Genomic DNA, 13,151 nt, shown 5'->3' with positions numbered 1-13,151 from the left:
AGAACCACCTCCACCATCCTGCTGGTCACACTGCTGGTGATGCAGCCCAGGACAAAGTCAGATATTTCAAACATACTTTACCCGCTCATGTTGAACTTCTTGTCAATCAACACCTGCAAATCTTTCTCCTGGATTATTGCTTCCTAATAAATCCTGTTCTTCATAGCACTTCAAAGGGGCATAGAAAAGTAAACAAGAATAACTGGAAATCTCATGTTAGTGTTGGATGTGCTGGTTAATGCCATGAAAGTAAGATAATATGCTGTGATGGAGGAAAAACACACTCCCCTCACATTTTCTTGTTCTGTGGAGAGATCAACAGCCCAGTAAGGGATTCTCAGTAAATAGCTCATAATGTAACCAAACTAGCAACAGCTAAGTATGCACTGGGACTTTTTCTCCATGGATGTACATGTAAAAGTTGAAGTCCTGCTCCATGACCCAGAAATTTTTTTCCTAATTGGAGATGATTGTCACAAAAATAATTCATGTTCACTACCTGGAGTTTAGGTTTCACTCCATTATACTGCATAGCTCTAAAGGACACCTTTACAATATCCTTGATGCCTGATCTCAGTTTTCATTCTCAATTAGCTCATGCCTAGAATGAAAAGTCAACTGTTTAAAAATCTGATATAACTATAAATGAGTTACTTATAATAACATATTAATTTTTAAAATTGTGTCATGCCATGAACTGTTGACTAATTTCTGAACCTTATTCAGTTGGCATAGAGCTGAGATGGAGATGAATACACTCCCTGGCTGGAAGGTTAGCATCTTAATTTTTTTGGGTCAGCCAAGTTACTTTTCTCACTGAAAAAGAGATAAGATATGTGAGTAATTGTAATAGGAGTGCGACTGCATAAATTCATATTTTATAATAAATTCCACTTTCCAAACCCTTATTCAATTCTTTGTAACTTTCTAGAACTTCTCCAAATCACTTTTACCAAAAGTCGTCTCTGCCAAAAAATGAATTATTTCAATAGCTCACAGATTTGGGGGGAATATGACAATTTTTATCTCTGGTTTGTTTTTTCTCATTCTAGAGTCTTTTCATAACAACACTGTAAGCACCAAACCCTGCTGTTCTCATGGCATGACATCTTTCAGGGTCCTAATTGTTAATTAAGCAATACTTAAATAATCAAAAGGTTTTTCCCATTAATCTCAGTCTGTTTCAATTTTCCAGCATGTTTCAAACTATAACAAGCATTTTGATTTTCTGGATTAAAACCAGGAGTTCTAGATTGCTATTTCCTGTCATGAAAGTCTTACTTCACACCAGCTCATTTAAAATTTCTTGAATTTCAGCTAATTTCAGACTGGTACTTACTGAGCTTCATAGCTCAGCTCTTCCTGCTGTGTTCAAACAAAGTTTAACATCAGTCATGCAAAAGCACCACAAACACACCCCACTGAGGTTCTGTGGTATGAGAAAGAGTTGGAGTCTAGGAATAGCTAAGGGGAAAAAAATAAAATCAAGTAGATTTTAATTTAATTGGAAAATACCTAATGAAAAATTTGCAGGTGAAAAAGATCAGAGCATGGCTGAGATTGTTGCTGGCTCCAGGTCTTCCTTCCAGGTCTTAGGCAAAACTTAGGATTCTGGTCTGTCTCAGACTAAGATACAGTGAAAATTCTCCCCTCTCACATCTGACACAGCGTCACTACATTCTTTGATCCTTCACAAGAATTTTGACTTCTAACACTGTATTTTCCTGCCTTACTTTCATCCCATCACTTCAAATTATGGCCAGCTTTTATATACAATTTTAGAAAAGAGAAGAGAAGAGAAGGAAAGAAATAATGAATTATTAAAGAAGAATGTAAAGATGAAAGAGGAAAAGAGAAATTGAACTTCAGAGGGAAGAGGAGGGAGGGCAGGGTTTAAGGAAAAATGGTAACTTAAATCCAAAGAAAAGGATGCAAATTCAATTCTCTGATGGCTTTCCACTTCACCCTTCACAAAGGTGTGTTTCTTTCTTCAGCAAACTCCCCTTAGAAGGGGCCCAGGGAAGATTTTGTTTAACAGATAAACTTTGATACTACTTACTGAAGAAATAGTACCTGTGGGTTATTCTGTTACCTTTTTATCTATAGGTTATCTTCTTTTGCATTAAGCAAATACAAGAGAGGGGTCGTGTTTTATTCCCCATCTGAATTTACACAAGGTAGAGATTTTTATCCTGAGGAGTATTATGTTCAGACTTTAGGGAGGTAAAAGTCTATCTAGTTGCCTCTCACTATTTTTAAATCTTTTTCAACAAAAAACCCTCTCCTGATCAGTACTAGTTCATGAAAGTCTCCTAAGTAAGATCACAGGTTTGAGGTTTATGCAGATGAAAGTGCAAACAGCAGAACAGAGTGAAAGAGAAACTTTGGCCAAAAAAGCAGGAGATCTCTCAAGGACAGCTGTACCCTTTTCAGAAGTTTTTGCACCTGTAACTAAAGCAAGGTGCCAGGCTGGGAATGCTTGTGGTGCTGCTGTTTTTTTACACAACATGCTCCCTATGAACCACACAATTACACTCTGCCTGAGGTGTTGATTTGGGTAGGACTGAGCCTTCCAAAAGTCTAATAATATCTCATTGAAAGGATGTAAATAAAAATCTTTGCTTCTGTGTGTATCTCAGAGTGATGTGGGAAATTATAGTTGGATCCCTTGTATTCCCAACTGTTCCCATCTATTCACAGTTAGAAAAATCTGGGTGAAATGTGTGTGTAGCTAAGGTGATGTTATTACAATTTTCAATGTGAATGCAGAATTCAGCAGTCCGCATGAAATTTCAAAATGCTTTCTGTCTGCTGAAAGGTCAAACTAAATCTAAGTCTAGAGCATTGTACTATACAAAAAAATACTTAAACTCATTAAAAATTGTGATGTACATAAATTGCTTAAGAAAATAATCGATGCCTGCCAAGAGTGGAAGCCACAGATGTAACTAAAGATGTTGAAACTAGTTAAAAAGATATGACTTTGTGTTTATATGAGGGTTTAGATAAAACATTTATAACTTAATAACTACTTCTGAATTCATGATGTTTTTCCATTGCCCTTCATGCTCTTTTCCAAAACTTAATTATTAATTTTCAGTCTTGGCAGTTTGGACCCATTAAATAGCATGACAAAGTTATGTTTCTTGAATGACAAAATGGATATAAAAAATTCCTTAATAGTTTATTTTGCATCAGCTTTTACTAAGAATATATGGTAACACAGGAAGTCGTGTTGGAAAGGGACTGCTCAGACTTCTGGTTTTCAATCTCTTAAGCAGCAATGCCCTCCTGTGGACTCTGGCTAGAACGATTTCTTCTGAATAACCAGAAAGGTGTATGCATGAACATGATTTGGTTTTCCTTCTTCCTAACGCACTAATTAAAATGTCCCATTAAGATATTTGATTTAATTGGCATTATTTGGCTAATGTGTCTGATTTGAGAAACACATCTTCTTTTGGTAATGATACAGGTGGAGCTGAAAAAGCACCTAACTTTAGAAACTTTGGCTGCTGATTTTTTTTTTATTCTATAGGTTGCTAGTAGAGCTGAAAAAAATGTCATGCTGCAATTGCCTTGTTGGAAAGTGAAAAGTGTGTATTCCTATTGCATTATACTTTCCTAAGAATTTTTATATCCATAGGATGGTATTATGCATTTACTAGTTTACAGGAAGAAGCAGTTTAAAAATTCTGTGGGGAAGCTGCTGTGGCAGCTGGAGTGTTTCTGGTTTACATCTCACACACGGGAGACTCATCTTTGGTTCTGCACTCACACTGTGGCAGCACCTGTGTCTCGTTGGCTCATGTAGCTTGAAGGAAAAGCTCATTTCAGGAGCAGAGAAAGGCACCTTTCCTGGGAATGTGTGTGCCAAGTGATTTGCTGCACAGCTCGGGTGACTGGTGCCTCAGCAGGCGTGAATCCAACAGTGACTGGAGAGGTCCGGTTGGAGCCTCCGAGGATGACCTGGGAGGAAGGAAGGTCTCTGGGGGCTGCAGGAGAAGCTGATGTGCATCCCAGAGCCTGGGGCTGTGTCAGGGCACATGGACGTGTGCAGGAGAAGCTGATGTGCATCCCAGAGCCCGGGGCTGTGTCAGGGCACATGGACGTGTGCAGGAGAAGCTGATGTGCATCCCAGAGCCCGGGGATGTGCCAGGGCACAAGGATGTGTGCAGGAGAAGCTGATGTGCATCCCAGAGCCTGGGGCTGTGTCAGGGCACATGGATGTGTGCAGGAGAAGCTGATGTGCATCCCAGAGCCCGGGGCTGTGTCAGGGCACATGGACGTGTGCAGGCTCTCAGCCCTGCCAGGGCAGGGACTGAACTCAGAGCAGGCTTTGAGCGGAGGTGTGAATGAACAACACGAGCTCACTCCAGCAGCTGGGAAAGGTGGGGACACCGGGCCAAGTGCAGTTTGGCCTTTGTGCATTTTCAGAGGAGACATTTCCACCTGCATGACATGGGTATGTGTGTCTTAAAGGTGTTTTCCTTTCATTAATCAACCAGCTAGAAGTGTAAATGAAGAGGAAGAATTTGGGCTACACCTGAATTGAGTCAGTGGCTGATTTTTCCTACTGATTTATTCACACCTTAAGGACCCTCATCTCCTCGTGATGCAAGCTGCAGCTTTTTTCTTTGATCTGTTCCTTGGCTTACTTGTCTGGCTTTCAGGGAGAGAAAGTGTGGTGTAAACAAACTTTGATTTCTTTGTTATCTGTTGAGGTCATAATTAGCTCATCTTAATTTTTCATCCTTTTTGCTCTAAATTACTATAGGTCTACAAAACTCCCATGGATTATTTTCCACATGACACATACTAATTTATCTTGTGAAGGGCCATACAGATCTTACAATAACTAGTAGGCAAAATAGTTTTGTATTTCCTGTAATTTATGTGCAGCTTGCAGACAGCCTCTGGGAAGATTTTTATTTAATACAGTAGGATATGTTTGTTTATTTTAAAACCAGAGATATTTCAGTGGCATTATGGGATATTCTTTTTCTTAAACTATATAAAGTGATGGTGTCAGTTCATGCATTGAGATAAATGGATCTAAAGCCATGACAACTTTCCTTGTGATTGTCAAACATAGTTATTTAATAAGTTACTCTTACTATAGACTTGGCTATAGCATAAAAAAATCCAATCTGAGTAAAATCAGATTACTGTACTGCAAGTATCAATGCTACAGGTTAATGAGGATCATAGCCTGTGAGACAAAAGCATGTTCAGCCTCTCTGGAGTTCCTCTGGGGCTGTGGTTAACCAACCTTCCAGCACGGTCAGTGTTCTTCTTGTGTCTGTGTCTCCAAGGGAGCATTTCCAATTGATCATCATCAGGGGGATGCTGCAGTTCTGCTTCCTCCCTCCTGCCAGCACCAGCAGATCATGCAAAAAATGTTTCAGAAAGCTGAGGCAGCTGAAAACCAGTTCCTTTGTCATGATAAAACCATTTATGACTGTCTCAGTTCTCTTATGTGGATGCTGTGTGTTTGCAGAAGCATCAAGGTTGGCACATGGGAAAAGGCAGGATCAGTTCAGGGAACTGTGGAACTACATCCTGACAGTGCCTAATGCAGAACAACAGTCATTCTTAGCTCCCGCTTAATTTTAACATAAACCCTAGTGACTGTAAGACCAAAAAAAGAATCTTTCTAATGAAAAATTCACTTAAGTTGAAAGTAATGCTGCAGTCTTCATGACAGCAATGTTTAATGCACTATCAAAGTAAGAGGGGAAAAAAAAGGAAAATTGTCTCACTATTTGTCATTCCACAGGGCTTGCACACTCTTGAACAGCTCTAATAATTTCGCTGAGAAAATACCTCATTTTCAGAGCTAAGGAGAGATCTAAGGGTGCGTAGGCTGTGATAGGGTTGGAAAGAGAAAGCAGGGGAGGAAACAGTAGCAGGAATAGTGAGAAGGAATCACAAAAATGTGTAAGTTGGACAAGCCCTTCAAGATGATCGACTCGAACCCTTCCTGCGGCACTGCCAAAGCCACCGCTGAACCGTGACCCCAAGCGCGACATCCGCGCTGTCTTTTAAACCCTCCAGAGATGCGACTCCACCTGGCAGCTTGCTTTCGGTGAAGAATTCTTCCCTGATATCCAACTAAACCTTCTCTGTCACACCCGGAGGCCGCTCCTCGCATCCCGTGCGCTGGGAGCGGTTACCAAGGCGAAGGCGGCACGAAGGAGGGAAGCGCCATCGCTGCGGGGAGCGGAGGGCGGGCGAGGGCCGAGCCCAGGGCCGCAGCCGGGCCGTGCCCGCCGGGTGCCGCCGGCAGCGTCCGTACCCACGGGGCGCGGCCAAGGGGCGGGCCGGGCTCCGCTTCACGGGAGCGCGAGGCAACGGCACAAACAGAAGCACGGCGAGTTCCACGTGAACGCGAGGGAGAACTTTAGAGCGCAGAGTGCTGGCAGGCCGGGATGCGGGGTGTGGCTCGCCGGGGCTCTCCCGTCCCGGGGCCGGGGCCGCGCTCTGAGGGCGGCCCGAGCCCCGCGCGCCCAACGGTCCCCGCCGTTCAAACGCTCCCGCGCGCCCCGCCCCCCGAGGGGCGGGGCCAACGGAGAGGGAGCGCGCGCCGGGACGCGGGCGGCGTCCCATTGGCTGCCGGCCGCGGGCCCGGCGCATTGACGTACTGCCCCGCCCCTCCGCCCGGCGCGCGCCGAACGCGTCCCGCGTTCCTATTGGCTGCCCGCCGCGTCCGTCCCCGGCGAACCTCGGGACTTTTGCGGAGGTCGCGCCCTTTCATTGGTTGCCGCACACGTCCATCGCGGCCTAAGCCACGCCCCTTAGGCGTGAGTGGCGGGCGCCGCCGGCGCGTCGCTCTCATTGGCTGCGGCGGCGGCGGAGGCCGGCCCGGGGGGCGGGGCTCCCGGCGGCCCCTTTGTGTGGGCACCAGTCGCCGGCCGCGCTCCCGAGAAGCCGCTGCCGCCATTTTGTGCGCGCCTGTGTTCGCGCCCACCCCCGCCCGCCTTCCCGGGGCAGCGGCGGCACCGGGGACGCCCCGACTGTGCTGCCGGTCAGGTGAGGCGGAGCGGAGGCGCCGGGCCGCGCCGAGCGAGCTACCGCCGGCGGCCGCCGCAGCCGCGAAGAGGTCGCGTTGCTCGCAGGGGAAAGAAGCGGCAAGACGGAGCAGGGGGGGAAAAAACCTCCGGAGCTGCCCCCGAACAGGAGGAGGAGTTTCGGCGCCAGGCCCAGGCGCGGCACCGGAGGCAGCATGGAGAACTCGCAGCTGTGCAAGCTGTTCATCGGCGGGCTGAACGTGCAGACCACGGAGGCCGGGCTGCGGGAGCACTTCGCGGCCTACGGCACCCTCACCGACTGCGTGGTCGTGCTCAACCCGCAGACCAAGCGCTCCCGGTGCTTCGGCTTCGTCACCTACTCGGCGGTGGAGGAGGCGGACGCCGCCATGGCCGCGTCGCCCCACGCGGTGGACGGGAATGCGGTGGAGCTGAAGCGGGCCGTGTCCCGGGAGGACTCGGCCAAGCCCGGCGCTCACGCCAAGGTGAAGAAGCTCTTCGTGGGCGGCCTCAAAGGGGACGTGGGCGAAGGGGACCTGGTGCAGCACTTCAGCCAGTTCGGCCCCGTGGAGAAGGCCGAGATCATCGCCGACAAACAGAGCGGGAAAAAGCGCGGCTTCGGTTTCGTCTACTTCCAGAACCACGACGCGGCCGATAAGGCGGCCGTGGTCAAGTTCCACCCGATCCAGGGCCACCGAGTGGAGGTCAAGAAGGCCGTGCCCAAGGAGGACATCCAGGCGGGCGGGGGGGGCGGCGGCTCTTCCAGGCCCTCCCGGGGAGGCAGAGGAGGAAGGGGCCGGGGCGGCGGCGGCTCCGGCAACCGGGATCACAACGGGCTTTCCAAAGGAGGCGGCGGCTACAACAGCTACGGCGGCTACGGCGGGGGAGGAGGCGGCGGGTACGGCTCCTATGGCAGCGGTTCCTACGGAGGCGGCGGCGGAGGGGGAGGCGGAGACTACGGCAACGGGTACGGCGGGTTCGGCAGCTACAGCCAGCACCAGTCCTCCTACGGCCCCATGAAGAGCGGCGGAGGAGGTGGAGGAGGGGGCGGCAGCTGGGGGGGCCGCAGTAACAGTGGACCGTACAGAGGAGGCTATGGTGGGGGAGGCTACGGGGGCGGCTCTTTCTGAGCTGGAGCGCTCATACCCATTGATGGGGGGGCGTGGAGAGCCCTCCCTTCGATACGGGGCAGCTTCTAAATGGTTTCTCCCCTCATTCGCCGAAGGGCAGCTCCTTTTAAATGCCTCCCTTCCGTGGGAGCGGCTCCTAAATGCCCCCTGAGGGTCGCCTCTGCTGCCTGTGCCACTTCTTTCTCTCTGAAGATGGACTGGGCCCCACATACACATATTTTGTGTTACAGTCATTGATGGACTCTATTTTTTTATTATTACTTGGACCTTGGTCGTTTTTATACTAGCAACGAAAAATGTCTTGTTTTAATTTGTTTTTTGGGGGGTGCGGGGTGGGAAGTGTCTTGCTGATCTGGAGTAAAAACCGGGGAGGCTGGGGGGAAGTTCCTTTGTTGTAAGGACTCGATGCCTGGATACTACGTTTTTTTCTACAAAAGCTACTCGGATCCCATGACTGACTTTTAACATTTCTGTAAAGGAGGAAAAAATGGTTTTTACGTTTTTTATTTTTTAAATAAATCATTGTGTTCATTGACCTTTATACGTCTAATTCTTTTTCCTAGGATCAATTCCGCACGGTTTTAAGGCTTTTCTAGGTTTGAAGCAAGTGTTCCTCTGCTTTAAAATCTCAGTGTACTTAGAGTAGTAAATATTTTGTTGCCAGTAAAGGTCCTAACTGACTTTTTTGCTAGTGGCTTTCAAACACTCGACAGAGAAATTTTTGAAGTACTAATCCGTGGATGTGTTCTGTTTTTTAAATACTCGTTCTCACTTTGGCAGTTTGTGTGCATCCACCATCTTGTACTAGACAGTTTGACGTGCTGACATGGTTGGTCAGTTTTTTCTGTAGGACTTTTCCATCAACGTATGTATTGTGTAGTTTTGAAGAAATAGTTTGTGTTAAGCATGTGCTTCATTCATATAAAATGTTCAGAATTTCTTATTGCTTAGTTTTCAAGTCCTTGGTTTGTCTCTGTGTGATTCCTTCCAGGAAAGGGTCGACATTTATCCCTTCTATTAAAGGCATACTTGTTTTCCTAGCCCCGGGTTAACAGATTTCACTCGGAACTATTGTTCTTCCTGAAAGTTCCCTGAGAACTCTGGCAGCTCCATCTGCTGTCAGGATGGCAGCCCCGTGCTGTGGGCTTCCTTAAAGCAGGAGTAAAACTGGCTTGCTGACAATTGTACCAACCTTTGGAAAGTTATTTTTATGCCACTAGATGACTGGTGTAGAATACAGTGACATCTGCACGTGAATAAAGATGGGGTCCCTGACTACTGATTGGGTGGGGGTGGAAAAAGGAATGGATTTGCAATACCTGCCTCAGCACGTAATTTAACAAATAATAATTGCAGTTGACCATATTTCAGAAAGTGGTGATCTAAACTGGGCAAAGAGCTCTGAGAAGTGAGCCAGCAAGTGTACAAGTAACATAGGTGCCAGTTGTAAAGCAAAGATATCTGTGTAGTCTGCTTGATTTAAAAAATGTATATTTGTAGCCCTTTCACGCAATAGAATTAAAGTTTGTTGTTTATTAAAAAGCATAATGTTTTAGGGGAAAACTGCCTTCCTGCATAGAAATATAGATTAGCAACGTTTATGGGTTTATGGATATCAAATAAAAGATTTGAATTCCTTATATGCTTGAGTGAGAGTATATATGATGTGGGGCATGCATTTAAAAAGTACAAAGTTATTTTGACTTCAGGTTTCTAAGCTCTTGGAATGCTGATGTTTTGTGGGACTGCATCATAAAAGCTGCTTTTTGCTTTCCTCCAGATATGCAAGATATTAGGCATATAATTCCCACTGATTACACTGAAAAATTAAATGTGTAGGGCTTGGTGCTTCTGGGCTGAAGAATTTCTAATTAAATTTCAAGGTATTGTTACTATTTGTTATCAATCTAACTTGATTATTTAAATTGAAATGAGCTTTGATGTTATTAGAAGTGAAACTGCATCACCTTAATTGCCTTTGTGAGCTTAAACAGGACAACCTCTTGGTAATCATCAGGATTTAAACTGAGAGCTGAGTTTCCTCCTGATTGTGGTTGTTTTTGGCTCTTATGGAGACTGGCTCTCTCTGGCTTAGCTGAGCTTTTATGAATAGGTTCCAAATGACTTGCTGTTTGCAATTATATTGTAATTTTTCTATCTCAAAAACCTGTTAGTTACTGTTGTGCACCAGCATATCTTATACATTGTTGTAAGTCAAATTTCAGAGTTTGAGTTTGTAAAACACTGCAAGTGCCAGCTCTTGTCCATGCACAGCTTTGCGTGGTTTTATTTCAGCTCACTGGACTTGAAGGCTTTTTCTGTACCTTTGCACTTTACAACCATGTTGGACAGTCATCCTTGAACTTCATTTGAAGCCCAGTTTTCCTGTTCTTAGCTGAAATGAGCAGCAGAGTTCCAGGCTGTTTGGGGGTATGATTTAGTCTTTGCAGTGCTGTTGCCTTAACCTTATGAAGGAACAGGCTGGCTTGCAGTGAAATGGTTAAATTCACATTTGTGGTGTGTCTTGTCATTTGATTTAGGAAGCTAAAGGTTTGTGCACCAAGTATAGCTTTAGGGTATTTTCATGTTATGTGCTGTGACAGAATATGTTGATATTAGAAACAAGTAGTTTTTTTTAAAAGTGACTGTGAAATCTGACAATTTGGCAAGTGCTGTGCTGCAATGTGCTGTTACCTGTGTGCAGTAGTCCTTGTAGGACTAATGTCTGCTAGGACAAAGAGCTGATCCCCAAAATCACATGTGGGTTAGGCAGTAGGGTGCCTAGTGTTGCCCTCAAAAGATTGTCGCCTGTTTAACCATGTTCTCTGGTGGCTTGAGTAGGTGGCACCAGCTCTGTGACCCCTGGTCTCTTGGGAGTGAGAACTTGTGACCCTGCAGGTGACATTGGAGAGGATCCTGTGAGCACAGGCTGGGCAAGGGGCAGCAATGCCAGGGTGTACCATGGAATACAGAGAAATGCAGATCTGTATGGGTTGGCATTAAAGACACTGTGACTTCAAGACTCTTGGGTTATAAATCTGTTTCTAATACAGTTCCTAGTTATTTGAGATTTGTTGATAAAACTTTGCTCATGTGTTTAAAGGTATTTAATGATTTCTTGAGCACTGGGTGGATTTGTCTGCATAGAGGTGCATAGGAAGAACTGAGCTGAAATAAGGTGTATAGCTAGCATGTAAGTTTGTGATTTCACAGTTGCTTTAGGCAGGTAAGGAAGATAGAAGTAAAGTAACTTTACTTTGCCATTCCTTAGTTTGTAGTTGAGTTCTGAAGTTTCTATATCTGAAATTATCTTGATAAGTTAATGGCCTTCTGTTCAGGACCAAATTCTCCGTTGTGTTGATGTCACCTGTGAGAAATAGAAAATAAGAGCAATTAGTTTGCTTTCAGCATTTAATAAAGTAAAAATGTGGTAGTTTTCTTAAAACACAGATTTTTTTTTATTTTTGTAATCTGCATGACCAAAATGGAATTTACAAAACCAAACTTTTCAGACTACAGTGTCACTGAACTCAGTGTGTTATGATGTACGTACAGTTTTTTATTAGTGATGGGTGTTCATGTCTGCTCTAAAATATAATTTGTTCTTGACTTGTAAATTTTATTTGGCTAATAAAACCAGCCTAACTTACACTTTCATAATACTGACTACTACTGCATTAAAAAGAAACACGCTAAACACCTGTAAATGTAGTGCAGTGATACTTGCACAAGTCTGTGGAAGTACCTCCCACGTGTTTGTTTTAACATCAGGTGCTGGAAAGGTGGCTTAGAACTTGCTAACAGCTCAGACAGCTTCCATAGCAGTAAATCTGTGGGTCACTGGTGGTGTGACACACTTGCAAAATAAAAGCTGTGTCCTGTCCTGCAGGCTTCTGTAGTGTAACAATCCTTACCCTCCAGAACTGGGCAGGCTTTTGTGCTGAATGTTACAAGGGCTGCAGTGCAGGCTCCAGCAGTGGCCCTGGCAGTCCCGTGCTGCTCCCAGGAGCTCAGCCCAGTGGGGAGGTGGGGGTGTGCACAGCTGGGCACTGACAGGAGGTGTGCCTGAACTCTACCAGGTACTTTGCACGTGTGCACTTAACGACCTGTGAAGCAGAAATACTTAAAATGGCAAAAAATGTAAAGTTCTCAAATACTTTATGGTGTCTTCCTCCCTGCCATCTCCAGCTGAGATCCCTGCAAAGCAAATTTTGCATTCATTTGGCATTGGAAGGTCTAATTGGATGTTGTAGGTCAGAAAAGTGGTTTATTACCCTGCTCTGTCAGCTGATACTGCCATCCCAACATGGCATTGCCACTGCTGCCAAAACGGGTCTGAAATGCTGAAGACCTCAACTTCCCATTTGAGTGTGGAAAGAGAGCAGCTTCCTTTCTCTGCATACCTCAGAATGTTCTAAAATGAAAAAGCTTGGCTTAAATCATTATGTTGTTCATTAATCCCTAAAAAATATCCTGAAGGACGCCCCTCTGATGTGCACACAGTGAACAAAACATGGTGTGTTTTGTGACAATGGGGTTTTGCTCCTACAGTCCGTGAGAAGGTTGGGTTCCTGATAGAAGGCAGTTTATCCAAACCTATAGATTAGGATTGTTTGACCTGTTGTAACTACTATGGATTAGTGTTTATCATGTAATCAAAAGTTTCTACCACATTTATGTGGTTTATGTTGTTACAGACCTTTTACTTTCTGAGCTATTTGGAAAAAGGCATTTTCAGTGGTTTTTCAAAATCTATATGGGTAATACCTTGGATTAATATTAGGTGATTAAAAATGTAACACCCAATTTTCAGTCTTTCACACTAGCCAGAGGCATACTTTACAAAACAATGGGTTATTTAGCATGTTTTGCATAACTGATTCTGTGATCTGGTACATGTGTCCCTTAAAGATGAGTTTTCTGCTTGTTATTTTTGTATTTCTTAATGAATAAAACAGTTGTATCCCTGCTTCACTTGAAAATGTATTTCACA

General features: G+C 45.1%; 1 protein-coding gene across 1 annotated transcript; it reads left to right on the top strand.

The window, feature by feature from the left end:
* The first annotated feature begins 6,863 nt into the window (after positions 1-6,863).
* HNRNPA0 (heterogeneous nuclear ribonucleoprotein A0) lies at positions 6,864-13,128 on the top strand. Its single transcript, XM_077786683.2, has one exon. The coding sequence runs from the start codon at positions 7,226-7,228 to the stop codon at positions 8,156-8,158; it is 933 nt and encodes a 310-aa protein (XP_077642809.1). The 5' UTR covers positions 6,864-7,225; the 3' UTR covers positions 8,159-13,128.
* The last annotated feature ends 23 nt before the right edge of the window (positions 13,129-13,151 follow it).

The sequence above is a fragment of the Lonchura striata genome, chromosome 13 (genome assembly GCF_050655825.1).
Source record: "Lonchura striata isolate lonStrDom1 chromosome 13, ASM5065582v1, whole genome shotgun sequence".
Taxonomy (NCBI): domain Eukaryota; kingdom Metazoa; phylum Chordata; class Aves; order Passeriformes; family Estrildidae; genus Lonchura; species Lonchura striata.
Note: the sequence above shows the minus strand (reverse complement) of the source record. Positions and strands in the feature narration are given on the sequence as shown.

Coding starts and splice junctions, on each gene's coding strand:
- HNRNPA0 (XM_077786683.2), top strand. CDS start 7,226: ATGGAGAACTCGCAGCTGTGCAAGCTGTTCATCGGCGGGCTGAACGTG.